The following is a 27,010-nucleotide window of genomic DNA, read 5'->3' on the forward strand; positions in this document are numbered from 1 at the left end:
GGGGGGAGGAGGAGGGAGGGGAGAAGAGGAGGGGAGGAGGGAGAGGAAGAGGGGGAGGAGGAAGAGGAGGGAGGAGGATGAGGGAGGCAAGGAGGGAGAGGAGGAGGAGCGAGAGGAGGAGGAGGGCTCCTCGCCGGGGGAAAGGGTGTTGGTAACGCCTTGCCTTCCACTGCAGCTGTGGGAACTGAACGTGCTCGGTGCCCGGTCTGGTGCTCGCCGCTTGCCTAGGCCCCTGTATTGGCAGCTGGTTTTAAACCCCCAGCTTCCCCACCACGTGGAAGCCTGCGTCCTCTCCGAGGTCCCTGTAAGACAGCCGGGTATCCTGTTTTCAGTGCCCGGGTGGCACCTACCAAATACCCATCGGATTGAGCAGCGAAGGGCAGGTCTTTGAAAGGCCTCGGAAAAGTTGCCCTGAGTCTGCAAAGGCCTTGACGCCAGACAGAGGTGCTTTGGGAGGGAATAGCGAGACGGCCTTTCTGCACAGAGCCGCCCTCCCCCTCGCCCCTGCCCTGCCTCCCCTCCCGGCCCAGAACCGGCTCTCCCCTCTCCACCTCGCAGCAGCCCCCACCACCCCCCAGCAGGTGAAGTGCCATTCTTCCGCGCCTTGCTTGTGGGAGGGTGAAAAGAGAGCGCGAGGAGGGAAGGAGGAGGAAAGTCGGCCACTGGCTGTGCCCTTTTCTTCCCGAGCGTGTTACAAACCAGCAGGGTCCAGGCATCGGGAAGCTTTCAGGGCCTCGGCAGGCCGCGGTACCCGCGAGCGGCACCGAGAGAATATAATGGTAGAGAAGCAACCCGCCCGCAGAACCCTCTGTTTCGGAGCCCGCGCAGCCAGGGAGGCCCGCGCAGCCAGGCTTTTATTGGGCCGGGAGCACGGCTCCGCTTCCCGCCGTTGCCTTATTCCAGCTGGGAGGACTGATGGGCTGTGGTTAGCGGCTGCACCTTTCACCTCCGGAGCCGGGAGCGCAGACATGACCGGCATGGCAAGCAGCTGGCAGCCGTGCCTCCCCCCGCCCGCCCGAGCCCGGCCCGGCCGGGGTGGGAGATCTGCTCTCTCCGGGTGCAGACGGGTGCCTGTCCGGGTGGGTCACTAGCCCTTGCCCCCACCCCCCCTGCAGCCGGGGGACCAGGCAGGGAAGGAGCCTGACTGCTGGTGCCCTCGTCCTGGCAGCCTGACCCACACCCCGCGTCGCCCTCAGGTCTCCGCCAGAGCGTCTGAAAGTCCCCCTGGACGCGATGCCCCTTATCTTCTCAACTCCCCCATCCCACCCCTCACCTCGCCTTCCTGCCGCTTTGGGTTCACGTGTGCAATTGTCCGATGTGTTTTCTCCCCGAGAGGCTCCGTCCCCAGGCTCAGGGCCCTCTCCGCATCCCCTGCCTTGGCCCTGCATCTGGCACGGGTGCATGAATGAGCAGCGAACAGCCCCTCCTAACCGAGCATCTAGTAGGCACTCGGCCCCGTGCAGGAGGCCACTCGGTTCCTCCTCACTGTCACCCCGTGGGAGGGAAGCCCGGGCACAGGAAGGCTGGACGGACGGTGGCCAGGTGTGCAGCCAGCACCCGAGCCCCGCTTGGCCTGAAGCCAGCTCTTCCCCACCTTGAACCTCGACACCCTACCGCTCTGAAGGAGGCAGCCGTGCGGCTTCTTAGTAACGACCGAGTCAGGTGCAAGAGAAGAGGAGGGGAGAGAGCCGGCGGAGGACTCACTCCGGGCGGGGAGCACTGCTAAGGGGTTTCGGGCGCGCAGTCCCCTTTGGGCCTCCCGCCTCCCTGGAGGGAAGTGACGTTCTCATCTTTCCGAGGTGCAGACTGCGACCCAGAGAGGTCTAGTGAACTGCCGGAGGGCACACAGCTTTGCACAGTGCAGAACAGATAAGCCTATTTCACCACGCCCTGTAGCCACAGAAGCCCCTAATAAATCCCAAGTTATCCCCCCTTTATCGGAGCTGGTCTCCCAGTCCGGGTAGGGCAGCGGCTGCAAACTACAGCCCCCTTCTAGCCTGCGGCCTGTTTCGCCAATAAAGCGTGTGTGGCACACGGCCGCGTCCATTTGTTCCCAGGGTACTTACGGCTGCATACTCACACTGCAAAGGAGGAGCAGAGTGGCTGCAACAGAGACCAGAACTGTTTACGTGTCCCCACTTGCAGAAGAAGTTCATAGGCCTTAGGGCTTGTGACATGGCTGCCCTTAATTTACCGAAAAGCCACGGGTGGCTAATTCCACCACGACCCCTCTTTTCTCGGGAGGTGGGAAAGAGTGTGGTTGGAAAGAGTGTTTCCAAGGAGTCAGTGCTTTTGAGATGGGAAGAAGGAAGCCAGTCAGCCGAAAATGCGAAGGACACGCGAGGAAAAAACATTCCAGGCACGGGGCCCCACAGGTGCAAAGGCCCTGAGGTAGGAGCATGGTCATAGTAGGCCACTGTGGCTAGAGGACGGTTCCAGGTTGCAGAATGCTAGGAAACAAAGCTGGAGAGGGGCCAGCAGGGCTCCTTGTGGGGCCTGGCAGGGAACCTGGCTTTTCATTCAACGTAAAGCAGGAAGTCTCTCAGAGGTTTAAGAAGAGAGGAGTGCTGCGGCCCGATTTACACCGTCAGACCTCTTCCGTGCTGTGACACGAGGCATGCATCTTATAGAAGGGCAAGAATGGAGGTAGGGGCAAGTGGGGCAGGGGCCTGGGTGGGGACAGAGACCGTAGGGATGGAGAGATGCAGGTGAATTGAGCCTATGTGATAAAGGTAGAGCCAGCCTAATTTGCTTCTGGAAGGCATGAGGGAAATTAAGGCCAGCGTGCACTCAGAGGGTGGTGTTGCCTCATGGTGATGAGGCCCAGGAAGCCGGGAAGAGCAGGTGGGGGCTTATGGGAGGGGGCACAGGGGGTTTGAGACACCTATTAGGACTCCCCGTGGGATGTCAAGCAAATAGATCTAGGAGTTCGGAGCTCAGGGGCAAAGTCTGGGCCGAGATATAAATTTGGAAGTCATCAGCATACAGATGATATTTAAAGCCTGCGACAGTTCACCACCACCCCCCTTCCGTAACTTAATCATTCACAGGACGGCACATTTTCAAAAGACCGGGGACCAGGAGAGCCCGTTATCCCCACGCCAGCCCTTGCAAATAGGCCTTCTTGATCTTGGCCGTGAAAACATAATCATCAGGCTTTAAAAACCACAGTCGGGAAAGTTCAAGCAAGTATGTGAAGTCACAGAATTTATTATTCAAAATATCCCTTTGCGGTGTGGCTCTTTCCAGCTCCCCAGAGACCGAGGGTTCCCGTAAGCTCCCCTGGCCTCCTTTCCATTCCTCCATTCGGGTGCCTCTCGTTCCCTCCCCAAGGCTTCGCTTCCACGGCCCTTCCTCCAGAGGCATCGAAGGCCCGTCCCGGTCGCCCCAGAGGGAAGGCCGCAGCTCCCAATTCCGCCTCTGGGAAGCACGTGGCGTGTCTTATTCTTGCTCCAGCTCCCAGCCATGGCAGGGTGGGTGGCACCAGGAGAGAAGGCGAAATCAGCCGGGCCCCCAGCTCTTCGAACACACGCCCCCAGCCATCCCAGCTGGCGCACACCGAGAATCTAGAGAAGCGGGAACTGGTTGGTCAGGTGGCTCGAAGAAGGGGCGGCTGCCCACAAGGGCGCAAATGACAGTGGGGGGCGGGGAGGGGGATCAACGTTCAGCAAGCCGAAAGCTTCTCCCCGCGGAGGTGCTGGGGAGGCTGGAGGGGCCCCGGAGCGGGCGTCTGTAGGTCACCTCCTCCTCCTCCGCCCCTTCCCTCCTTCCTTGCCCCACGCCCCGAGCCTCTTTGCGCGGTGTTTTGGAAATATTTCCAAGTGCTTCAGCAATATCGTGCACACTCTCTTCCCCTTCCCCCGGGAGCGGCTGTCCGTGCGGGGAAGGTACTTGCTCCCAATCCAGCTAAATTGTTATTGACTTGTGTTCTCTGCGCTCCGCAAACATTTCACTCAGCCGTCGCCAGCGAGGCCAGGAATCCCTGCTAGGGCTAACGGGGAAACCAGCTGTGCCGGGCCATTTCTCCTGCTCTTCCTCATCGATCACAGAATTAAACTGACAGAAGGAGAATTTCAGAGCGACTTGGGAGGGGAGGGAGCCGGGCCCGGATTGGACAGGGGTTCAGGGACCTGGGGACCGGAGTGCTGGAAGTAGGGGCAGGAGGAGGGTGGACGGCCCTCCAGGGTTGTAGCTGGCGGCAGGGGGTGGCCGATTTTGTTTCTGAATTGTAGGTTGGCCCAGGCCAGAGAAACCCAAGACGAACAGACAGACGGGGAGGTTTTTGCTACGGGCTGTGCGGCCACAAGTAAAGCTGACAGGGTTCTGGAGACCGAGAGGGGAGGGACAGTAAGTCAGAGGCCACACAGGTGAGCCAGCCCCAGACCTCCACCACAGATCTGTCCATAAAATATGGACAGGTGGGGTTTGTGTCTTTGTTTTTGTTTTTTCAATGAATTGCCACTATTTTGCCATCAGAAGATTGGACCTGAAGATCGAGATCCTGGCCTCTGGAAAGATCGGGTGTGACCACCCTGGGTCTGCGTGCCCATGGACGGCTGGGCCGAGTTGCCACAGTCCGCGGCCCTCCCTATAGTCCCCCCGCCGTTCCTGCCTGGCCACTTAAGGTACCAGGTGCGGACTCCCTTCTGCCCTGGCCCCCTGAGGAGACGATAACACTTCCTCCCTTCCGGTCTCTACTCCCAGCCCAGGGCTGCGCCAAGAGGAAGGGACGGGAGGCTAATGCCCATCAAACTGCTGGAAATGGGAAGATCCCTCCAGGCCTGAGACGGGGGCAGACGATGACCTCCAACTAGTCCCCTTTCTCTTCCTTTGTTCCAGTGGCAGGAGTCACCCTCGCCTGGCCACTCCCGGGCCTCCCCAGCCTGCGCTGGCCTCCCCAGCCTCCGTAACTAATGCAAACACATGCAGGCCTGGGCCCGAAAGCACCCCCCCACCCCCGGGCTTGGCCTGGCCCCACAGCCCTACCCCGGGCTAAATCCACAATAATCCAGGCCTTGTGCGTGGGGAGCCGCCAGGCCAGCTGCCTAGAACTGCACAGGGCGTGGGCCACCCACCAAGCTGCACGGAGCCCCGAGTACCGAGGTGATTCGTAGGGGCCGTGACCAACAGTCTCGATAACCAGCACCCTTCCCAGGCCGTACATCACAACCTCTGGGGGTGGGGTCGTGTCTTGAGTAGATTCTAGATCATTCTCTCGGGCAGCTGGGTCGAGAACCACCGGCCTCGCGCAGGCTGCTGCCGCACGTGGGTGGGGACTGTGGGGGCCCCGTCTGTTTCTCGCCTTCCCTGTCGCGAGCTCTTCCCTAAGGAGGGCTGTGCCGGCCTCTCCACTGCAGGGCGGCCACTGAGCCACGGGCCCCTAGGCACCACTGGTGTGATGGGGCGAGGGGAGAGTATGGTCGGGTGACTTCCCTAGAGCCATCGCTTGCCCATCTGACAAACGGGACAATAACACGCAGCTCGTGGGATTTCTCCCACCGCTCGCTCACCCAGCCTGCCGCCCAGAGCCCGCAGGTGCTTGGGAGCCGTCCTGCCCTTCCCTGAAGACCCGTCCTGCCCTTCCCTGCAGAGCTCCGACGATGTGAGGCCCAAGGAGTGCAGAGATCCTCGGTCTCGCAGCCCACCGCTCGCTCTCAGGTGCCTGGGCTCTGCCCACCCTGGAGCTCCGACGCGGCCACCGTGGCTGATGGTTCAGAGTATCCTTGAGAGTTGTCTTCACGGCTGGATCCGCAGCACCAGGCCTGGCACACAGTATTTTAGGTGGGGACACAGGTCAGCCAATTCCCAGAAAAACTGGAAATGGAGATTCTCGTGGAGCGCACCCCGCCCCCCGCTTTTTCGCACGTCACTAGCTATTTAAGTCTTTGAATCACGTCCGCAACTTCAGATGCTCTGTGGGGGCCTGGGGCCTGAGGCTCCCTCCCATTTGGTCACCTGTGGACATGGTGTCCTGGCATGGGTTCCCCAGAGGCCGACCCGGAGACGTGGGTTTAGGTCCAGAGCAGATCACAGAGGAGGTGAGGGATGGGGAGGAAGGGAGGGAACCCGTCCAGGGGCCGCAGTGAGCCAGCAGTGGGCAGATCGGCGTGGAACACCTCAGAGCTGTCCCCCAGGAGTCGAGGGAGCTGGGACACGTGTCCCCCAAGTCCCCATTAACACACCTCGCCGGTGGAGGGTTTCTCTGGAGGCTTATGCCCCCCAACACTCCCAGCCCGTCCCGGGCCAGGGTTGCACATTCCCCCGTGGCCACGGAAAGCCACTAACGTGTACGTCGCAGAGCCACCCGCTAACGCTATGGCTCCTGCATTTGTCCCACGGTGGCCACTGCATTTGTCCGGGGCTGGTATTGCTGCCCCCATTTTCAAGTGGAGGGAAGTGGCCTGCCTGCCTTCATTAATGCCCAGCAACTGCGTCCACCGATGAGCCATAAGATCAGCCAACCTCTCCTGGGCGCCCACGCCGTGCCAGGTGCTGCCGTAAAGACTTCAGCACATTGGCCCGTCTAAGACCCCTAGGCTCTGCCCGAGCAGGGTACTGTTCAGTCGGTGCAGGGACCCAGCACAGAGAGGTGAGGCTCCCTGCCCCAGGCGGCCCAGCCAGGGGCGGCGGGCTCGGATCCCGGCAGCCTGGCTCCAGCCTCCCCCCGCTGCCGTCACCTGCTCCTCTCCCGTCCCTTTCAGAATTCCCTTCTGCCCCGCTCCGCTCGCCCTTCCTTAGCGCTCTGCCTCTGGAACAAAACCCCACGAAGCGCTTTCTCTTGTCCTCCCGGCAGTGCAACCCCCCCCCCCCCCCCGCCCACCCGCTCGCGCCTCTCTGTCTCTGCCTGCCTGTGCCTTCCACGCAGGGCGACAGCGCCAGCCAGGGACGGGAGAGAGACGCGGGCTGGCATTCTGTCAAGGAATTAATTGAAAAATAAAATCATTAGATGGGAACTCCAGAAATGCAAAATGGTGGTTGGAGGAGGGGGGGCGGGGAGGGGGGCAGGACTGGGGGGTTGTTGGGGGACGGCTGAGTTTTTTGTCAAGTTAATTTCTCGGGTATTGATGTTTGGTGACATTCTCTTGTTTATCTTCGGGTGCAGCTGTAATGCTGAAAGAAAATGCACAGCTTGTTTTGTTTATTTATTTTACACCTTTCTCCGGTTCTGCATTATGTTTGTTTGGTGAAAACCCACTGAGGCTTTTGATGTCGGGGAAGTGGGATTTCAGCAGCTGTTCCCGGCAAGCAGGGTGCTCCGCGTGCAGGCAGGGCCGGCGGGGGGTCGCTGGGTGTCGTTCGGTGGGAACGCGCGACCTCTCAGGGGGGGCGGGGGGGGCGCTCGGGGGCTGACCTGAGCCAGATGCACCAGGGCCCACGAGAGCAGTCGTGGCCCCCGAGCACCGTGCGGGGCTTCGCGCACAGACTCGCTAATGCGCACAGCCGCCCCGCGAGTCGGGTTCCGTTCTCATCCCCCGTGGACGGGCGAGGAAGCCGAGACCCGGAGAGCTGAGGTGACCTACCCGAGGTCACCGGGACGTTAGGCGGCAGAGCCGGGACCTCCGGTCACGTGACCTCCAAGGCCGTGGGGTTAGCCAGTCGCCGACCCGCTTTGTACGCCCCTCCCTCGCCCCGCTGGGGTCGGCGGATCCCCTGGGCCGTTTTCCAACGTGGGGTGGGGAGTGGATACTGTACCTGCCACGTCATTCCGTGCGTTTGCCTAACAGCTCTCCGTGGATCGCCCACCGTGTGCTGGCCGCCCGATGACGGTCCCCGCCCCGTCGGCGCCCACTGGCCTAATGGCAAAGCAAGACGTTAAATCAGCACGTGTGACGTGAGTTTCGGTAGCACAGATGTCGGTCTCCACGCCATCGGCTGGGTTCTAGCCAGGTGCCGATCGCTGCTCTTTTCCCTCCATCAGTCCTCCCCGCGACCCCGTGAGGTCGATGTTGGTAGCGCCCCCCCGTCACAGGTAGGGAGACTGTGGCACAGACAGGCTAGTCGTTGGTGGGAGAGAGGTGTCCACGCGTGCGTCCCTGAGCGTGCAAGGAAGCGTTGAGGGCACGGAGGGGTGCCCTGAGAGGCTTGCGCAGGAAGGGGGAGCCTGCACCTGCTCCTTACCTCGGAGCCTTCAGGTCAGCAGAGGTGGCTCTAGAGAGACGGGGAGCAGTGAGGAACTGCCCTGCCCCCCCAATTCTGTACACGAGGGCGTGAACCTCAGGGTACGTGCCCTGCCCGAGGGCACACAACGGGGGACGTGCCAAAGCCAGTGCGTGTGATCCTAGAGCCGGACGTGGTAACCGCGGGCCCTGTGTCGGTGTCACAGGCTCCCATGCGACCTTGGCGGGGCCCCCCCACCCCGAGGCAGGGCCCCCGAGACTCCACCGAGGCACCACTTGTCCTGCACCCCGCCTGTGTGCACTCCTCTGCCGGCCGCGTCCCCCGCCCTCTGGGCCTCGGTTTCCCCGGCCAGATGCCATCTCGCCCCCACCCGCCCCCGTTATGTTGTATTGCTGTCCCGTCAACATCAGTGCGGTTTTTCAGAGACGACCCACCTCGGTGCCCTGGGACTCAATCGCTCATTTGCTCGTTCATTCATTCGTTCTTACGTTCAGCACGTGATCGCAGAGCGCCTACTCTGTGCTGGGCACTGGGGACAAGGCAGACTGGCTCCCGGAGCTCGCAGCTGGGGCCAGGGCAGGCCTGAGGCCGGTCAGACGGCAGAGGCCCTCCGAGCTGCCACTCTGTGCTGAGAGGTGCAGGAGTGGCAGTAGCCTATCATGTGGCCATTCGGCCACCTGTCCCGGGACGGGGAGCTGAGGCTCCGAGGGGTGAGAGCCCCGCTGCCGGGGAGGGGAAACATAGGATCAGAGGCCAGCGCGGGGTGCCGTGGGTTCTTTTCATTCTGTTACCGCTGCATCACGGATGCTTGGCTCTTAGACGCTCGTCAAGTGGCCACAGGGGAGGAGAGGGTCTCTGGGGCCAGGTGACTCCGAGGAAGGCATAGGGTGACCAAGGCCAGGGCCGGCATTCTGGGCAAAGGCGTGGAAGAACTGGTTTGCTCCCCAGCAGACTGAGTGTGGCTGGTGTCCAGGAGGCCGGGCTGAGCTTGGGAGGGGCCCGCTGGCTCAGGGGGTGGGAGAGGCCATGAAGCCGTGAGCACAGCCGCCAGCCAGGGGTGAGACTAGCACGGTGGCGGGAGAGGGCCGGAGCTGGGAGTCAGCACCGGCCATGCTTACATTGTCGCCTCCTCCAGGAAGCCGCCCTGATAGCCCACACTGGAGCAGGGCCTCCCCGTCCCGGCACTAATCCCGCCCTGGGTTGTATCTGTCTGGCTCCGTCGCGATCTCCCCTCCGTGGGCCAGGAACACACTGGACGGGGCCTGTCCCGTTCACTCCCACGCCCGGCCCAGGGCAGCACTGCCCCGGTCTGTGTCGTCAGGGGACCAAAACGTGAATGAAGGTGGTTCAAGGCCACTTTCGGTTCCTGACCCTGCTTGGGTTTGTCCTTCAGCAGCCTGCCCTCTTCGCCCTCGTCTGTCCCTGCCACCCGTCCGTTTAGGCACTCAGTAAGTACTCTCTGAGCGTCCGCTGCGTGTCCCACACTGTTGGAGGCACTGGGGGGCACAGAGTGACGATGCAGACAAAACCCCAGCCTCCCGGAGACAGCATTCCTGTGAGAGAGGCAGAGAGCGAGCTGAACAGTAAAACACAGGGCTGAATGCCATGGTGGCAAGCGAACAGGGAGGTAGGGCAGGGGCACCGGGGGGACTTGTGACTTCAGACAGCATCAGGGAGACCCCAGCCCCCAAGAGGTGAGGTTCCTCCTCCCCCCGGTGGCTCCCTGGGAGAAGAGGACTCCAGGCAGAGGGGACAGCAGGTGCAGAGTCCGGACATGGGAGAGGGGGGCGACGGGGGGTGCCAGGAACCGGGAAGGGGTCCCCCGGTGGCTGTTTCCGTGCGAGTGAGGGGGAGAGTGTGACCGGAAGTTCACAGAGGCGACAGGGACCACTTGGGTGGCTTAGAGGCTGTCCTGACAGCTTTGCCCCAGGTGGGGTGGCACCACGGAGGGTTAGACAAAGGAGCGACATGTTCTGACTCCCCTGGGAGCCTGGGCTGGGGAGGGAGGGCGGAAGAGGCTCCCGCCATCCTGCGGACTAGAGACGCGGCGACACGGTGGTGGTGGGGGGGGGGGGGCGGCGCGTGGGGCGCAGAACTGGTTGAGAGCTTGAGCCATAGGACGCGTAGGCAGAAGCCTGCTCCCTTGGCCTGTGTCGGGCTGCGGCGAAGGCCAGAACGATCCCCGAAGGGGAGGACCGTGGCTCCACCGCCACGGCCGCCCCTCGGGAGCCCGGGAGGGCGGGGACCGCCATCCCGGGAGCTCACACCCCCCGCTGTTAGTAGCGAGCAGGGGGCGTCAGTGACAGGCCCACAGGCCCTATTTTCCTGCCCTTCTATTTTCCGGCTCCCATTACCTGCCCACAAATTCAATTTCCAGAGGCCATTGTGCACCTCCGGAGCCTGGCGATTATAAGGAAACCGAGAGCGTCAAGCAGGCAGCGGGGAGAAGAAGCGTGTGTCTGAGCCCGGGGGCTGCCGCCCCTACCCCCAGCCCGTCCTGCCCCCTCTCCCTTTCCATGACTAACAATGACGGATACAGCTGCCAGGCCTGGGGGCTCCTGCGGCGGGGGGAGTGGGGGGCAGGCAGCCTCCCACCACTTTCTCAAGCCTCGCTCGGTCCCCCCTTCCCGCTCAACGTGCTCATCCCGTCACTGGGCAAACATCAATGAGCACACACTGGGTTCCAGGCTGTGTGCTGAGCCAGGGGACATAGCAACCCACAGGACAGCTCTGTTCCCAGACAAAGAAACGTGCGCCGTGGTGTCGGTGGTGAGAAGGGTCACGCGGCAGGGCTGGGGGTCCTCTGAGAAGGGGGCATGGGAGCTGGGGCTTGAACACAGGCGACCTGGGTCGTGCGGGGGCAGGGGTCTCCCGGAGGGCCCAGCTCGAGTAACGCCACCCAGGGGACGCAAGAGTTCCCGCTCCCTGCTGGGCAAAGCCGTGGGAGCTCTGAGACCCCCGGGGGTAGCACCTGTTCTAGAAGGATCCCTCGGGCTGCTGTGGGCAGGGCAGACCCCGCGGTGTGGGGCGGCGGGAACAGGGATTCGGGTGAAAGTGCTTGGATCAGGCAGGTAGCCGTGGAGAGGACCAGAAGGGGTCGGTGCCCCCGGACACCTGGGGAGGAACACGGTGAAGAAATAGGCTCAGGGACGCCAAGTCACTGGCCCAGAACATTCTACAAGAGGCCCAGGACTCTTCACATCTGGGCCAAGGGCGAGACCGGGCTCTGCAGACCCGGAGGCGAAGGGTTTGTCCCCGCAGAAGACTTCGCGGAGGAGGTGTTTGAGGGCCGGGGGATCGGGACGGCTCGTCCGCAGCCGCCTCTGAACGAGCCCGCATTCTCCTTCCTTGACTGAGGCTGACCGTTAGTGAGTGGTTAGACCAGAAGAGGGACTGCCAGCAGGCCTGGCCTGAGCCCAGCCTTCCCCCTCCCCACGACCCCGTCCCTCCCAGGAGGGCCAAGGGGACCAGCTCACCTTCCCCAAGCCGCCCTCTGTCTCCCTGGCATTCTCTGGCCAGCACCGGAGACTCCCATGAAAAGTGGGAAGGCTGTGGCTGTGGTGTTGCTTGGGTTCGAGTCCTGCCTCCACCCCTTGTCTGAGGGACCTGAGACTTACCTGCCTGTGGTTCTGTCCCCTCACCTGCAAGAGGCAATAACACCTGCCTGTGGGCTTGTTAAGAGGAGTGGAGCTGAGGCACCCAATGGGTGCTCAGTAGCGTCTGAGGCCCAGGGGGAATAGGTATTGCTGAGCCCACCGTCCCGTTGTTCATGCTGTGCACCTGCACCCCCTTCCCCTGTCGTCACAGAAACCTCCTCTGTGTCCTTCAAAGCCCAAGTCAGAACGCCCCTCCTCTGTAAAGCTGCCTCTCGCTGTTCTTCCCTCCACGCCTCCTCTGCCATCTTTGAGCATGATTTCACCCGACATTAATTGAGCACCTGCTGGATGCCAGCCGCCTCCCATGCCATTAAGAGCCTGCAGTCTCCAAGAAAGCCTGCGCGGCTCCTGTTTGTTTCCCCAGCGACTGCCCTCACTTGACCCATCCTCTCCGAAGGTTTCCTGCTCCCTGCAAGCCGGACAGAGACCCGCTAACCTCGGAGCTGCTGGGAGGGGGCCTTCTCTTCTCCCTTCCCTTCTCTTCCCCTCCCTTCTCCTCTGCGGGTGGGAGACAGGGAGGGGGGTGGCGGGCAGAACAGGGGAGTGGCTGGGGTTGGGGGGAAGGCAGCCCCGTGGTGAAGCGGGAGACTAACCCTCACTGTTTCTCCCTCCCGTGTTTTCTGTTCCCCGTTGGCTTCCCGTCCCTCGTGCCCCCTCCCTCTCCGTGCCTTCTCTCCCCTCTCGCCTCCCCGCCCTCCATTTTGCTCACCCCTTTCCCTCTCCCTTCCTGCCGGCTGTCTCTTCCCACCTCCCAACCCTCTCGGTTGTTCTTTCCTCCTCTCTTGCCATCTGGGCTCCCACAGAGCCCCCGAAGAAAAAGCGGTCTGTGATGTTGGACGAGATCCTGGAGCAGCTGGAAGACAGTGAAAATGACAGTGAGGAGCAAACCCTTCAGCTGCGAGCTGGCACCGAGAGGGTACGTGGCTCCAGGGCCCTGGGGACTGGGGACAGCCGCTCCGGCTTCTGTGCTCCTGCCACATGGGCTGGGGAGGGGGCGGGCAGCACCGCGCGGGTGGGCGGGGAAAGAGAGCCCCCACCCTGCCCCGGCCCAAGGTCAGAGGGGACAGTGGCCTCAGGCCGCTGCCAGGGCAGCCTGGGCCCCAGCCGGCCTCCAGGGTGATAGGTTCCCGCGGCCACTGTGTGCCCACTCTATGCCCGGCACCCAAGGGCCGCGGGCAGGCGAGGCGCGGCCGCGGTAGGGAGCCTCTCGTGCCAGCACAGGACCCGGGAGCAGCAAAAACGAACCGCCCCCCACCAAGCCTGTCAGTCCGCTGCTCCCAGACGGGGAGACAGGGCCCCACCTTGCTGGTTGGAGGGTCGGGGCACAGAGGGACTCGGGGTTGCTCCGGGGCGCACGGCTGCAGGGGAACGAGTGTGGCACCGGGGGTGAGGGCAGCTCCCTGCAGCCGGGCCGTCTGGGCACGAGGCCCCCGCTCCAGGCTGCAGAGGCTGGGGACCCCGGCCCAGTTACCTAACCTCCCTGGTCCCAACCTCTGCCTTGAAAACGGGTTCCCACCTCGTACAGGTTTAGTGAGAAAAATCGCCGCCTTAATCCACGAAGAACCCCCGGGCGCGGGGCTGAGCACGTGAGACCAGCCCGGAAACTCCTGTTGTCGCCTTCCCCTGCGGGGCTGTTAGCGGGGGGTTCCCACCCACGGCCCTCCGCGGGAGTGCTCCCGGCTGGGGACTTGGCCTCCGTCCTGCTCCAAGGTCACGTGGGACCGCCAGCGACGGAGCACGGGGCTGGGGAGCCTCTGAGCTGCTCACGAAGCCCAGCCACCAGCCTCACCAGTTGCGTCTAAGCCGTGTCTCTGATGGCGGACGCCCTCCGCGCACAGGCAGGGGACCCCGTGAGACGTGCCCCGGCCCCGGCAGGCGGTGTGGAAAGGCTTATCCCGGGCTTGGGGCGCCCGTGCACACACACCTGCTCCAGCCTGGAAATACGGCCTCCCCCATGGGGAGGAAAGAGCCACAGCTGGTCTGCTGTGGGTCTGAATCCCAGCCTCGCCCTCCCCAGCCCCGGCCGCAGACCAGGGAGGTCCCCTCTGACCCCCCGGCTTCCCTCTCTGTACGAGGGAGGTGACATTGTGCCAGCCTGGTGTCAACCCAAGTAAAGCCCAGAGAAAATGCCCATCGGCACTTCTGTTCTTAATTCGGGACCTCTGGCCAGGGCTCCAGGTGCGTGTCCAGGAACCTTCCGAACTTTGCAGAAAACCGGGTCCGTGCGTTTCCGGAGGCGGGAGGTTCCCGTCTCCATCCGGTCGCCTGAGCCGTCTGGAACCCCAGCGAAGCTCCACGGCGCTGGTCGCTCTGTGAGGCTCAGCCCGTGGGGCAGGTGCCCGGCCCTGGGAGACAACAGAGGCAAAAGGCACAAACCTGGAGTGGCTTGGTCACCAGCCTTTATGCTGGAGTGTCCCGCAGAGAGCAGGTGCGGCCACAGTGTGCAGGTGGGGCTGTACGGCAGGGTCAGTGTTAAGCCTCACCCGGCCAGGCCCTTGGGTGGCCAGTCCCCCCGGGTGCCGTGGGTCTCGGGGGTGACGGGCCCGCCCCATTCCCCCACCACTGCCTGTCCCGTTGAGCAGCACGTGGGTCCCCCTGGTGGAACACACGATTTGTGCTCCCACTGCCAGAGCCAGGCCGATGGTGGGGGGTAGTCCGTGTCACCAAATATGAGGCCACCAGACCCCCTGGGCCTGGCACACGGGAGGCGTCGCTGGCACAGACTTAACTGACTCGGATAAAGGTACCAGGACGTCCCCAGGGCAGGACCGGCCAAGTCCTGCAGCCTGGGGCTGCGTGCCGAGCATAGGCTATGCATTCACACCAGCCTGGGACGCTGGGTCCCCTTCCCTCTCGCTGCCCTGCCTGGCCTCTCTGCCCCCCCCCCCCCCCCCCCCCACAGGGGCTCACTGTCTAGACAGGGAGCCGCCACATAAGCAAATGAGAGCAGTCGATTCGGCTCCCCTGGAGATCGCGGGGGGCCCCATCACCCCTCCTTCATGCCACACCTGGCTCTCCAGGACATCCATGGCGGATGCCACCCTCATCTCCCCCCTTGCCCTTCCCCTTCCCCAGGGGCACTGCATTCCCCACAGGCAGCCAGAGGGGTCCAGCTGGATCCGTGAACCGGATCGTGCAAGTCATAGCTTAAAACCCGTCAGGGCCCGCCACACACTTGGAACGAAGTCACGTTCCTCGCCCGGCAAGAAGGCCCTGCCTCTTGTCCCTCACTTCCTGCGTGCTGGCCTTTCCAGCATGCTCCCACCCCAGGGCCTTTGCACTTGCTCTTCCCCCTGCCCAGACACCCTTCCCCCGCATCTTTCCTGTCTCTCCTTATTTCCCTTTGAGATCTTAGTTTAAATTCCCCTTCTTCACTCAGAGAGTGGCCACACTCCACCCCTCCCACGTGCGGACATCCCTGTCCCTTTCAGTGGCAGCAGTTAGTGCAGGGAACGGCCTGAGCCCTGTCCCTTCCCCACTGAAAGTGACTGCAGCCCTGAGCAGTCAGGAGCTACTAACGCTGTGTAACTTATATCGGAACTGCCGTGTCTATTACGATTCTGGAAGGAGGCGGAGCATGGCCAGGTGACCGTCCAGCGAAGCTGGGTCAAGTCCACCCGGCACGGGGGAGGGGCCGCCGGGAGCACCTGGGAGAAACGCATCCATCCAGAGTGTGCCAGGTGAACTGCGGGGACTCCTGACTGTGGGGCCCAGACATCCGGCGGACGGGCACTGTTGTCACCAGGGACATGGGGCACAGGGGAGCTTATGAGGAGGATTTAGAAGTGACAGTGGGCCATCATTCGGCCCAGAAAAGAAATGCCAGGAATAAACCACGGAGGTGGCCGCTGAGGAAGGGGTGCGGCCCCGGCGAGCCTCCCGATGTATGTGCAGACTCACCCGTTTCTCAAGGGGGGTCTTTGACCCCCGGATGGTCAGGGGGAGCCAGGAAGAGGGCCGTGCTGGAGGCTGGACCGGAGCAGGCACCCGGAGAGGGGAGGTGATGTGGGGCCGGGGGCCGCAGGGTCAGAGGGGGATCCTGACCTCAAGGCCTGTGCAGACGGCCGTTTGCAGAGTCAGGAGCTAGAGCCCTGCCTGTGTGCCCCGCGTCTACACACGACACACCCACCGCACGCCTGCTGGGACTCTTGGGGCCGAGCCCCGCAGGTCATGTTTCCCAGGCTCCCCTGGCAACAGCCTGCCAGCAGGGTTTGGTCGGGGGTGGGTGCCTTCAGGCTCTGGGGGCTCATAGGAGAGAGAAGCCAGGGTATTCCTCCCAGTCCCTGGGGCCCTCCACGTGGAGGCATTGTCACCCGTTGGTCTCTGGCTCTGCCCGAAGTCCCCCTCGGTGGACCTGCCCTACAGGCACGGCAAGGAGACAGGGAGCTGCCAGAGGCAGGGAGGGGGCCCAGAGGGAAGCCGGGGTGGGAGGGCAGGAGTTGTGCAGGAGCCGTGGGGGGTCAGCAAGGGCATGAGGCCCCGGGGAACCCTGGAGGGTAGGACCCAGTGTTGGAATGTGGGGCCTGGCTCGGGGTGGGGGTGCGGGGGTGCGGGGAGGGGCCGTAAAGACAGCTCTGGAGGGGTGAGGAGGGGCCCGGCGCCCTCCTGCGGGGGGAGGGTGGGAGTTAGACGGGGGTCTCCCAGAGGGGAATGAGAGCAGGACCCACAGGCCCTGGTCCCAGGAAGTCCTGGGCGGGACCCCCGCTGCACCCCTGCCGCCATGCAGCCATCTCCTCCTTCCACGTCCGTGCCTTTAAAATGGGTAGGAGAAGACTTCTTGCCTCGTAGAAGCGTTTTGAACATTGAAAGACCCTGGGTGGGGAGCACTTAGACCGTTGCATGCCGCAGGGGTGCTAGATAAGGGGTAGTTCTCACGACTGCTGTCCGAATTTCACAACGAAGGAAACTTGGGGCGCTCTGCCCACGAATGCCCAAGGAAGCCAGGCCCCAGCGTGTGCCCGGCAGGCCTGCTGGGCCCACATCGGAGGCATGGGGCAGGATGGGGAGTCCATACGCACAGGAAGGTGGCCCGGAGAGGGTGCCCTCTGCCCACAGGCCCCAAAGCGGGCCGAGCAAGCACATGGTTCAGCTGCTGGCACACAGCCAGACCCCAGATGAGCCAGTGGTTGCCTGGGTGTGCGGTTGGAAAACAGGTGGACCCCTCCCCAGGCCGTGGTATGGCTGGGTTTGCTCCTAACGCTTGTGATCCCGGGCCCACCCGCAGGCAGGGTTGCCACTGTCACAGTAGAACCGGCCGTTCTGAGAGCCGGATTCGGGCCCCTGGGCCAGCACTCCTAGACCCGTCCACCCACTTGGCTGCGTAAGGAAAGGGTCCTGTCGGTGCCCACCCGGCAAAGGTCGCTGGGCAAGCCCTCAGGTCTGCCTCCCTCCCGGGAAACTCGAGCCGGCGTCTTCTGGCCGGTTTGCACGCCGGTCAGGGGCTGGCGTAGAGGGTCACGGGACCCGAGTGAACCCGGGATCCCATGGAAGCATCTGGACTCTGGGAGGGGGCCGGGCAGCCACCATCACTCCACATGGGGCAGGAAGGGGCACCAGCCAGAGGCAGAGGCTGCCACGGAGTCAGCCAGTTCGCCTCACCTGTTTGTCCGTTCGTTTATTCATTCATTCATTCATTCATTCATTCATTCATCAGACACTTAGCAGGGGCCCCATGTGCTGGGCACCCGGGATTCAAGGCCAGAACGGCCACATGAGCTTCTGTCTCCTGGGCTTGAAGACCCACGTGTCAGGCTGAAGACAGTTTCCAGCGGCCCTCGCCCGCCTGTGTTTCCTCCCTCTTTTGCTGCCTCCTCGGCTTGTCTTTTGTGGCCGGGCCGGTGTGCCTGTGCTCCGCGGCGTCTAGGAAGGATTAGCGCAAACCGAGCATGCAGGCTTTGGTGAACAGAACCGAGCTCGGCTTCAACATCTAATTCAATTTGTTCTGCCGAGATTGAAATATGAAATGGTTGCCAGTCAAACGTTCAAAGGATGGGGAAGGGAGAGTGAACGCCTGCTGAAATTTAAATTTTAATGAAAATGACTTTAACCCTTTGGTGCACCTTGCAGAAATGGAACACGGTCTCCCCCTCCTGCGCGACAGCCGCTCCTGGGTCCCTCCCCCCCGCCGCCCCCGCCCCACTTCTGTTTCCCCCGAGCCTCACTGAGACTAGGTGGCACGCTTTTTTTTTTTTTTTCCGGAAATACTACTAATAAAAGATTAGCGGAATACTTGCTTAATAACATTCTCCCATATTGCCCCAGCCATTGAAATGGGCATCTTGCCAGCAGTGACTTGTGCGAGCCCAGCCCCCCCCCCACCCCGAAGGTCCAGCCCCCCCCAAATGTCACAGGCCTCCGTTGTGGTGGTTTCTTGTGTCCCCCCCCCACCACCCCCCCTGGAGGGTAGGAGCCATGTTTTTGCACCCTGCTTCCCCTGCCTGGTGCGGGCAGGGGTGGGGGGTGGCGATAGTTGACGGACCGAATGCTCCCCGCTTGAACCTCCCGGCGGCTGTGGGAGGTGGGCTCACTTTCCCCAGGTGACACCATGCGGAGGGCTCATGCCCAGCGCCATGCCGCGCAGGAAGCGTGAGAGAGAGCCTCTGTCCCCCTCTCAGGCGTAGGGCGGTTGGCCACAGTGTCCCCAGTTTACAGGCGAGTCTGGGGCTGCGGAGGGAAGGCCCCCTGTGTGCTGGGTCTGGATCTCTGACTCAGCGCAGCTGCAACGAAAGGCATCCTGTCTTTTTCCCCCCGATCAGGCTTTTCCCGTCCAGCACCTACTTGCCACGAATCCCTAGTGTGCTTTTCGGCGTGCGCGTGTTTGCAGTATCCTCAGATGCCGTCAGTCCCGGGCACATGTAGCTCAGAAGGGCTGTGGCCAGCGCCAGGCGCCATCCTAGGGCTCCTGGGCGGAGAGGGGGGGTGACAGAAGCGGCCCTGAGGCTCCCCGGAGGGTGGTCTGAGCCCTTGTCCTCATCCCCGGGAGCTAATAGAGCTACGCAGCCGAAGCTGAGGTTTGAAGGCAAAACCCCTTGCTGTGTGTGTCCAACACGTTTGTGGAGCCTCCTGTGCACGAGGCCGGGCCGTGGGCACCGGACCAGTGAGCTCGGCAGATGACGCTCCCGGTCCCGGGGAGCTGACGGCAGGAGGTGGGGAGCCAGCCAGCCAGCAGTCGGCTCCTTGTAGGGCCACTGGGGCCGCCGTCTGTACAGGGTGTCGGGAAGGGCCAACGGGGGAGCTCCCTGAGGGCGAGGCATGTGGACGGAGCCCGGGGAGGGGGGAGGGCGTGACATGCGTTATCTAGGGGTGGGGGGGGGGGTGATGACTGAGACCCTCAGAGGAGGTGACAGGCGGCCAGGTCCTAGATGTGCTGAAGGTGCAGCCCATGGGACACAGTCTGAGGTGTGCAAGGCCAAGGTTCGGGCCTGCACGGTGGGAAGAAAGAAGCTGGCATGTGCCGAGGCCGGTTGCTGCCGGAGCTGGCAGGGGGGACCACCAGGAGTTGGGGGTTTAAATGCACATTATGCTGGAGATGACCATTAGCCGTCAGGTGGAGACAAAGAGCTTCTTGGCAGACATGTGTCAAGTTCACAGGAGAGGGCCGGACCAAAGGCATAATGGGAAACCATCGGCGTTTCTTGAAGAAATCTAAGAAGCAGCGTGGGGGACCCATGGCCCCTGAAGGGAGAGCCAGTAAATCCTCGCTTGAAGCTCAGAACTTCCGAGTTCATTTCTTTTTTTTTTTTTTTTTTTTTTTTCTTTTCAACGTTTTTTATTTATTTTTGGGACAGAGAGAGACAGAACATGAACGGGGGAGGGGCAGAGAGAGAGGGAGACACAGAATCGGAAACAGGCTCCAGGCTCCGAGCCATCAGCCCAGAGCCTGACGCGGGGCTCGAACTCACAGACCGCGAGATCGTGACCTGGCTGAAGTCGGACGCCCAACCGACTGCGCCACCCAGGCGCCCCCCGAGTTCATTTCTAAGCCAGCCCTAGACAGCTCCAAACTCTCTTGGCCACGGGACCCTCTTTCCCAAACAAAAGTGTCCTGCGGATCCCCGGTGTAGAAAACAGAGCAGAACCACTCTGTTCAAAGTCGGGGTGTGAGGCCGGGTCCCCCCCCCCCCACATAGTCGTCCTTTGCCTCGACACCCCAGCGGTGCAGAGAACCAAGGTAACATGTAAACAGGACTCAACGAAGCATCGCGTGCAGGCTGCAGCCGGGGCAGACTCTTAACGTGTGTGTTTATTTTCACATGTATGTTGCAAATACAAATGCACAGATAGCTCGTCGAACCTATGATTTCACCGAGCTCCAGGAGGAGGTTACAAAACAAAACAAAACAAAACTCTCCGTCTGAAGGGAATTATTAAGACCGTGAAGACAGTAAAACGGAAGTGGTAACGAAGAGAGCCGTGAATGGTGGGAAGCGGGGGTTAGCAAACTGCTGCCCGGGGGCCAGATCCCGCCCCTGCCTGTTTGCATAAAGTTTTATTGGCACACAGCCACGCCCGTGGCTTTACATACTGTCGTTGAATAATTGCAACAGAGGCAGTATCGCCTGCCAAGCCGAAAATATTCCCCGTCTGACCCTTCGCATCGAGGTTGCCGAGTCCCGACCGAAAGCCAGCCCCTGTAATTTTGCAGCCCAGAGAGGGCCAGTGGCTGCTACAAGGCCACACCTGAAGGACTCCCCATCCCGTGCGCTGCCCGCTGCACCATGCGGCCCGGGCACAGACCAGAGCCAGGCCGTCTGGGCCCAGATCCCGGCTCTGCCCCTCACCCGCTGCATGACCTTGGGCCGGCTCCTTGGCCTCTCTCCGCCTCAGTGTCCTCACCTGTGACCCGAGAGCAACGGCGGAACCGACTCACTGGGGCCGTGACGGTTTCACGAGCACAGACGCGCCGAGGGCGGAGACCGGCGCCCCCCACGCGCTGAGCACCGCGGAAGCAATTGCTGCCGTCACCCATCCCCCCAGCGTCAAGGAGAGTCCCCTGTGTCACCCCACCACCCACCACCCAGGAGGCCGAGCGCTCCGGCTCAGCGGCGAAATAAGAGGGGCTCTGCGATCTAATTAGAGCCTCGCCAGAAGCCAGGGCTCCGTCCCCTCCAGCTTCCTTAATAAACCCCACTTCCCCTTAATTGCAGCTTTCATGAAAACGATCCGCTGGGGCCTCAGCGCCCGGTGCTTGGGCTCAGGCCAACAGCAGGCATTTTTCTGCAGATTTCCGGGCGGCAGCTGCTTCCGCCTTCCCCAGGAGCTGTCAGGAGCCCTCCCGTCTCCCGGTCCCCGAGAAGATTCCAGGCGATGATACCGCTGCCTCCTCTGATGCCCGCGTGCCACCCTGCAGTGGGCAAAGCCCTCGCAGCCACCAGCTCGGCCGAGTCACAAGGCGGAGACTTGTCGCCTTCGTTGCACCAGTGGGGAAACTGAGGCTTGGGGAAGCGAAGTGGCGAGTATTCCGGGAAGGTGCCAGATGGAGGCAGGCCGCTTGCCAGGCGCGTGCCGTGGCGGCCGCGGCACCGTCTGGGCCGTCGTCTCGTCGTCCCCTTGGCTTTGCGGAAGAAGGGCGGAAGCTGGATACGCCGGGAGCCACGTGCACAGTAGCCGACATCACTGCTTCCGTTCGCGGTTCTCAGGGCTGGGACGTGGCGCTGAACGGGTTGGGGCCAGAGCCCATAACCCCCTCTGGCTCCCGGCGTGTCACTTCCCAGTATGGCAGGACCAGGCTGCAGGACCGAGGGCCAGGGAGAGGCCAGCCCAGACAGCGTCCACAGCCCGGACGGTCTCGCGGCACTTCTGGCCGGGGCAGGGCCACGTGGGAGCCGGATGCCCCACGAAGGCGCGGGGTCCTCGTGCTCCAGGAGCAGGGGAGCGAGTGCGGGAAGCCCGTACGTTCTCAGACCCAAGCACCAGTTGTCAGCGCAGATCCCCAGAGAGACCCATGGGTGTCGCTTCTGCGTGAAGACGTGTTTGCTGCTGCCCCACTGGCCACAGTACGTCACGTGGCAGAGCCCTCAAGGGAGGGGACTCCCAAGAGGCATGGACGTGGGGTAGGGCGGCAGGCGGTGGAAAGTCGGGGCTTGGATGCAGTCCCTCCCCCCCACACCCTTCCTTGGACACCGTCTACCACCTAGATGAGTGGGGCGGCCTCCCTCCTTTTTTCACCCCCATCCCGGCTCCGGGGCTCTCCCCGGGGGGCCTCCGTGGGTTTGTCACTGCTCCACACTTCTCTCACTGCCTAGTCTGTCACCACCCAGACGCCCTTTCAGGGCAGGGACCTGGCCTTGTACCCAGTAGTGGCCAGCAGGAGAGGCACCTGCTAAGGATTCCCAGGGATCCAAGCCGGCCCTGGTCTGGCCTCTTGAACAGGCCGTTCAGAGTCTCCGTGGCCAAAACCAGGGAAATCCCGGTCGCGCAGGAGCCTGTCTTCTCACGTTGGAAGCTTTCACGTCGCTGGGGGACCCAGATGGCACTCACCAAACCCCCGGGTGAGTGGACCATCGAGTTCCTCCGCTCCTGCTGGAAGGTTCTGTGTTCCTTACCTTCCCTGCACGCTCTGGTCTATCCTGCTTCGTCATCACAGCCAGGCGGGCCACCAGCAGGTGCCCTCCAGCCAGGCAGCCTCAACCCTGATCCTCCTCAAAGCCCGCCAGCCCCCTCCCCTCCGTGCAGGGCGCCCTCAGCGGGTCTGCATTCCCCAGTTGCGTCTGCTCAGCTTGGCCCGGAGACAGTCCTCAGCCTCCCCTCAGAAGGTACCCCGGGGTTCTTGGGAGCCCGATCTGGTCCATTCTGGTTCCCAAGACTCCCGTCGTTCCGAACCCCACTTTCTCTGGAAGCGTTAGGATGCAGAAACTGGAGATTGGGAGTTAGCCTCGTTTCTCTGTGTTGCGGCTCCTCTGCCATCCCCAGCCCCCTGCTCTGGCCGCGTGGCCCCAAATCAGGGACAACAGCACCTCCCGCCTCTCCCCCCGGGTGGTGTGGCCGCGGTTCTGGGCGGACTGGAAAGCGGGTCCTCCTGGGTCCTGCTTGGAGCCCGTGCTTGGACTCGTTAGCATCCGAAAAGCGGTCCCAGCCCCATCCGTTCAGCCTCCACTCAGCAAAGCTGTTTCCAGAACGAGGGAGGAGAGGACCGTCGGCATTTTTACCCTCTCTGAGTTGACTGTCAAGTATTTATCTTCAACTGTGTCTTGCCTGGGAGTCTTGGCTTCTGGAGCGAAAGCCACTGGACCCTCCAGAGGAGGGTACTTGCCAGAAACCCAAGCCCTTGGGGGGTGAGAGGTGAAGGGCCCAGAAGCACAGGTTGGAGAATCACCCAGCCCGGATTCTGCTTTCCTGGTCTCGAACCTCTGCATCTGCTTCCTCTGAAAATAGAAAAGACTGTCCCTCCCCGGGGGTCCCAGGGCCCCGGAGGGTGGGTGCCAAGCCTCAGCCCAAGGCCTGTTCCCTGGGAAACGCACCGCGGCTCTGCCCCCAGCTCCAGAAACGCCATGTAGTCTGGGGTGCTTTGCAGTGTGTGTGCGGGGACTGTTGGGTGCACCGTGAGGACAGTAACGGGGGTCTCGTGCAGATGTGGGTGCTGGGAAGGGGCTTCTGAGAAGTGGGGTCCCACCCGCAGTGGGGGAGCGGGAGACAGCCAAGCAAAGGGGAAGAGGGGAGTGGGGCACGGCCTGTGCGAGGCTGCTGTGGTGGGGGCTTGGAGCCTGGCCGCCGGCCCCCTCCCACCCCAGCCCCCAGAACCCGTCCAGACTGGAAAGCCCTGCTGGCACCTTCCGGGCCCAACCACCACTGTCGGGGGGGGGGGGGGGGGCGGGGGGCACCTCTGTCAGCCAAGGGCCGCTCCCAGGGCACCGTGCTGTCCCCGGCTGGGGGCCACCGCCGCATGTCAGGGCTGCTCAGGTCCCCGCGGCCCCCAAGGCGGGGAGTCACGTGACAGCCGGCTGAGGTTTCAGATGCATCCACTCATGAATATCAATCAGGCCTGGTAATTCACAGTAAGTGGGATCCAGATTGACTAATAAGGAAGGCTTTCACCCCAAACTGGGTCCGGGAAAGGAGAGTGGCAGCGGCAGGCAGGTGTGGGCGCGATGTGACCAGAATTGGAAAGCCTGACATTGGAGCCGCGGGCGGCAGGGTGGCCCGAGGCCCCTAGCGCTCTCGGGGAGCAGGCGTCCCGCACGGGCAGCAGCCAGCTCCCCCGGGGGCGCGGGGAGCAGGCTCTGGGGAAGCGGGGGGAGGCGAGGCCGCCTTCCAGGGATGCCACAGCCCACCTGCGTGTCGCCGACATCTGGGGTGTGGGGCCCCCGCAGGTACCCATCCATCCCGCTGGGTACCGGGCAGCCGTGGGGTCCAGCCGGCACCCCCAGCCGAGACAGGAGGCCGGGGCAGAGCGTCCCAGGGGGACCGCGGCCCTCCTGGTCCTGGAGAGCAGCACCCGGAGTCCCGGGTGGAGCCCAGTCCCCTTCTGAGCACTTGCGTGGGTGCCCGTCTCCTGCGTGCGCCCCGCAGCCCGAGGTCGGGGAATCGGGGTTAAGGACAGCCACGGGAACAGGCCGCACTCCGGCGTGAGATCCAGCTGTACTCTTACAAGCTCCGTGACCCTGGGACCGAGTCACCTGGCCTTTCTGTGCCTCCGTCTCCTTTAAATGGGACGAGAACACCCACCTCAGAGGATCCGCTAAGCTGTGGCCCCACTGCAGCGGGGCCTGTGGACCAAAAGGGATGTGTAAAGCCCCTGGCACACCGTGGACGTCCAGCGGGGGTCACCTCCCTCCCGCGGCCTCCCTCGTTCCGGTTTTCTCCACCGTCCTGATAAGAGGCCGTCACCATTGCTGCCCTAAGCACAGATGGCTCAGTTCACCCACCAGCCCGCTAGACGGGCACCGCTTCTGCCGTCCCAATCTGCAGTGAGGAAGCGGAAACTCAGAGAGGTTAGGTGCTTCGCCCGAGACCACACAGCCCCGCGGCCAAGCCGGAGTCGGCGTGTGCTCTTCACCTCTTCACCTCCAGACTGTGCGCCACGCAGCCTGCCTGCCTGGTCTCCATCTGCCCGTCGTCGTCTCCCAAATGCGGAGACACGGCCCTGCGTCGACCGCAAAAGGCTCTGAGCCCGTTCCTGCTGCCCCTCTCCCTCGCGCACCAGGGGGAGCGTTTGGATTGTTAACGGGGCTTGTGGGGGCCTGCACGGTGCACCTGCCCCGCGTCCTTGCCTGGCCTGGTGAGCCGCCGTGGTGCCACGGCCCCCCTTGCTGGGACAGCCGAGTCCGCCCTCCCAGCCCGTCCTCAGTCGGTGCAGAAGTAACACCAGTCCCCTGAGTCCCAGCAGGAACGGTGTTCTGTCTCCAGAGGGAAAGGCAGTTCTGTCGGGGACTGTGGTCGACCCGGACCCGGGGCTTGAGAAGTTCGGGGCCCACATTAGAAGCCCCTGCAGGCCTCCGGACACACCGTCGACAGATTCTCGGGGCTCCGCTCTGAGTCCTAGTGCCTCGGCCATCTTCCTTTGAGAGCTAAGTCCTCGGCCCCGGGGATTTCACGATAAAAAAGCTGAATGATCAGTTACAGAGTCCTCACCGCAGCCTAGTGACCCCGGCAACCTGTGGTTTCTCCCCAGTCTGCAGTTGACCAAACAGAGGCTCAGGGCTGTGCCCGGGACCCCCCTCCCCCGCCCCCCAAAGTCACTCAGCTCGGAAGAAAGAAGCCCGTCTGGTCTCCCTGCCTTTGAGCCCAGCGCATTTGTTCATTCATAAGACACGAGCACCTTCCCTGGGCCAGGCCCTGGGGTCCGCGGGAGGAGGGCAGACCCAGCCCCTGCCCTGCAGAGCCCACAGGCGAGGCGGGGAGCGGACGGGCCAGCCGTGGCAGACAGAACACTGACGTGCCCGTGCGTCCTGGGAGCGAGAGGTTAGGTGCTTCGCCCTGGCGTCTGAGGGGACGCGGGTGCGTGTCCCCGTGGTCGTGTGTGTGGACGGATGGGACAGCCGTGGACACGGGGCTCTGTGGTCGTCGGGAGCTCGGCCTCAGCCCTGGGAGGGCAGTGTGGCGGTCGCCAGCGCTGCGTCTGTGCACCCGGCAGCGGCCAGGACACGTCCTCCAGGCCGTCGTCCCCAGCACACCGGCTCGCGCCCAGCGCCTCGCACGTAGTAAGTGCTCAGTAAACAACAGCCACGGTGATGGTGGGTGTCGCTCCTGCTCTCGTTGATCCTCCAGGAGAATCACACGCCCCCGTGGGGAATGGATGAGCTGCCTTGCCACCAACTGATGACCGTCGTTCGCGCCTTAAGGGCCCCGCCATGCCTCTGAGATGTGGGGGGGTGGCGGGGGGGCGCGGCAGTGAGGGTTGGCCAGCGCGGCCCTCCGCCTCCCCCGAAACGCTGCGGAGTTTCTCATTTTCCCCTTGAGCGGTTTCACCTGCAGCGAAGGCTGGCCGGCTGGAGACCCAGGCCCAGGGAGGGAGGCGGCTGAGGGGACCCAACACCGTGCCCTTCCCCCCCCCCCCCCCCCCGAATACCCAGAAAGAGCCCGAGGGAGAAAGTGAGTGAGAAATGCGAGCCCCGGACCCGGCGGGAGTCTTTACCAAATACATAAATAGGCCCAGCATTTAGATCCCGCCCGGTTTGCATCTGGACGTTGGCAAACCGGGCAGCAGACTGCACGGAGACAACCTGTTCTGGCTCCTCGTCTTTGGAAGCAGAGGTTGGCCTTCGGTTCGTCTCCCTAAAACGGGGGTCAGCCGCTTTCGCTGTGTAGGATCCTCGGACACGGCCCCCCGGAGTCCGATCATCTTTCACTGATAGGCGCTGTGTGCCTTAGAAATGCTTCTATGGAGAACTTCCCCGGAGCCGGATGCTTCTTACCAAAGGCCCTCCCTGACCCTGTGAGCGAGGGCTCGTGTGCAGAAACTAAGGCTCAGAGAGGTGTGGCGGCTTGTCCACGGTTGTGCGGTCCGGAAACAGCAGAGTGAGGCTTCGAGGCCCGGGGTCTGAGTGCAAAGCCAACGCTTTCTGCAGAAGCCACCCAGACGGGCTGAGGCAGCGAGAGACAAGACCCCCTCGTGCCCGTTCTCTCAGAAGCCTATCCGGCCTGGGCTCCAAGCAGCCACTGGCCCGCCTGGCCCCTCGCTCTAATTCAGCACGGGCAGGTGGAATGAGGGCGTCTGGCGGCTGTAGGCCCAGCCTCGCAGGCCCTCCCATGGCTTCCCCCCCCCCCCCCCCCCCCCCCCCCCCCCCCCCGCCCCCCCC

General features: G+C 63.1%; 1 protein-coding gene across 2 annotated transcripts in view; it reads left to right on the top strand.

Moving 5' to 3' along the window:
* Positions 1 to 27,010, top strand: part of RBM19 (RNA binding motif protein 19) — a 147,263-nt gene that overhangs the window by 114,054 nt on the left and 6,199 nt on the right. Inside the window, exons 24-25 of one of the 2 annotated variants that reach the window (XM_049619291.1) lie at positions 12,578 to 12,690; positions 13,300 to 14,256. In XM_049619291.1, coding sequence (XP_049475248.1) covers positions 12,578 to 12,690; positions 13,300 to 13,305 — 119 coding nt within the window. In that variant the 3' untranslated portion in view covers positions 13,306 to 14,256. Of the gene's footprint in view, positions 1 to 12,577; positions 12,691 to 13,299; positions 14,257 to 27,010 lie in introns of those variants that run through there. The other variant, XM_049619290.1, reaches the window with a different exon arrangement.

Source organism: Panthera uncia (genome assembly GCF_023721935.1).
Source record: "Panthera uncia isolate 11264 chromosome D3 unlocalized genomic scaffold, Puncia_PCG_1.0 HiC_scaffold_8, whole genome shotgun sequence".
NCBI lineage: Eukaryota > Metazoa > Chordata > Mammalia > Carnivora > Felidae > Panthera > Panthera uncia.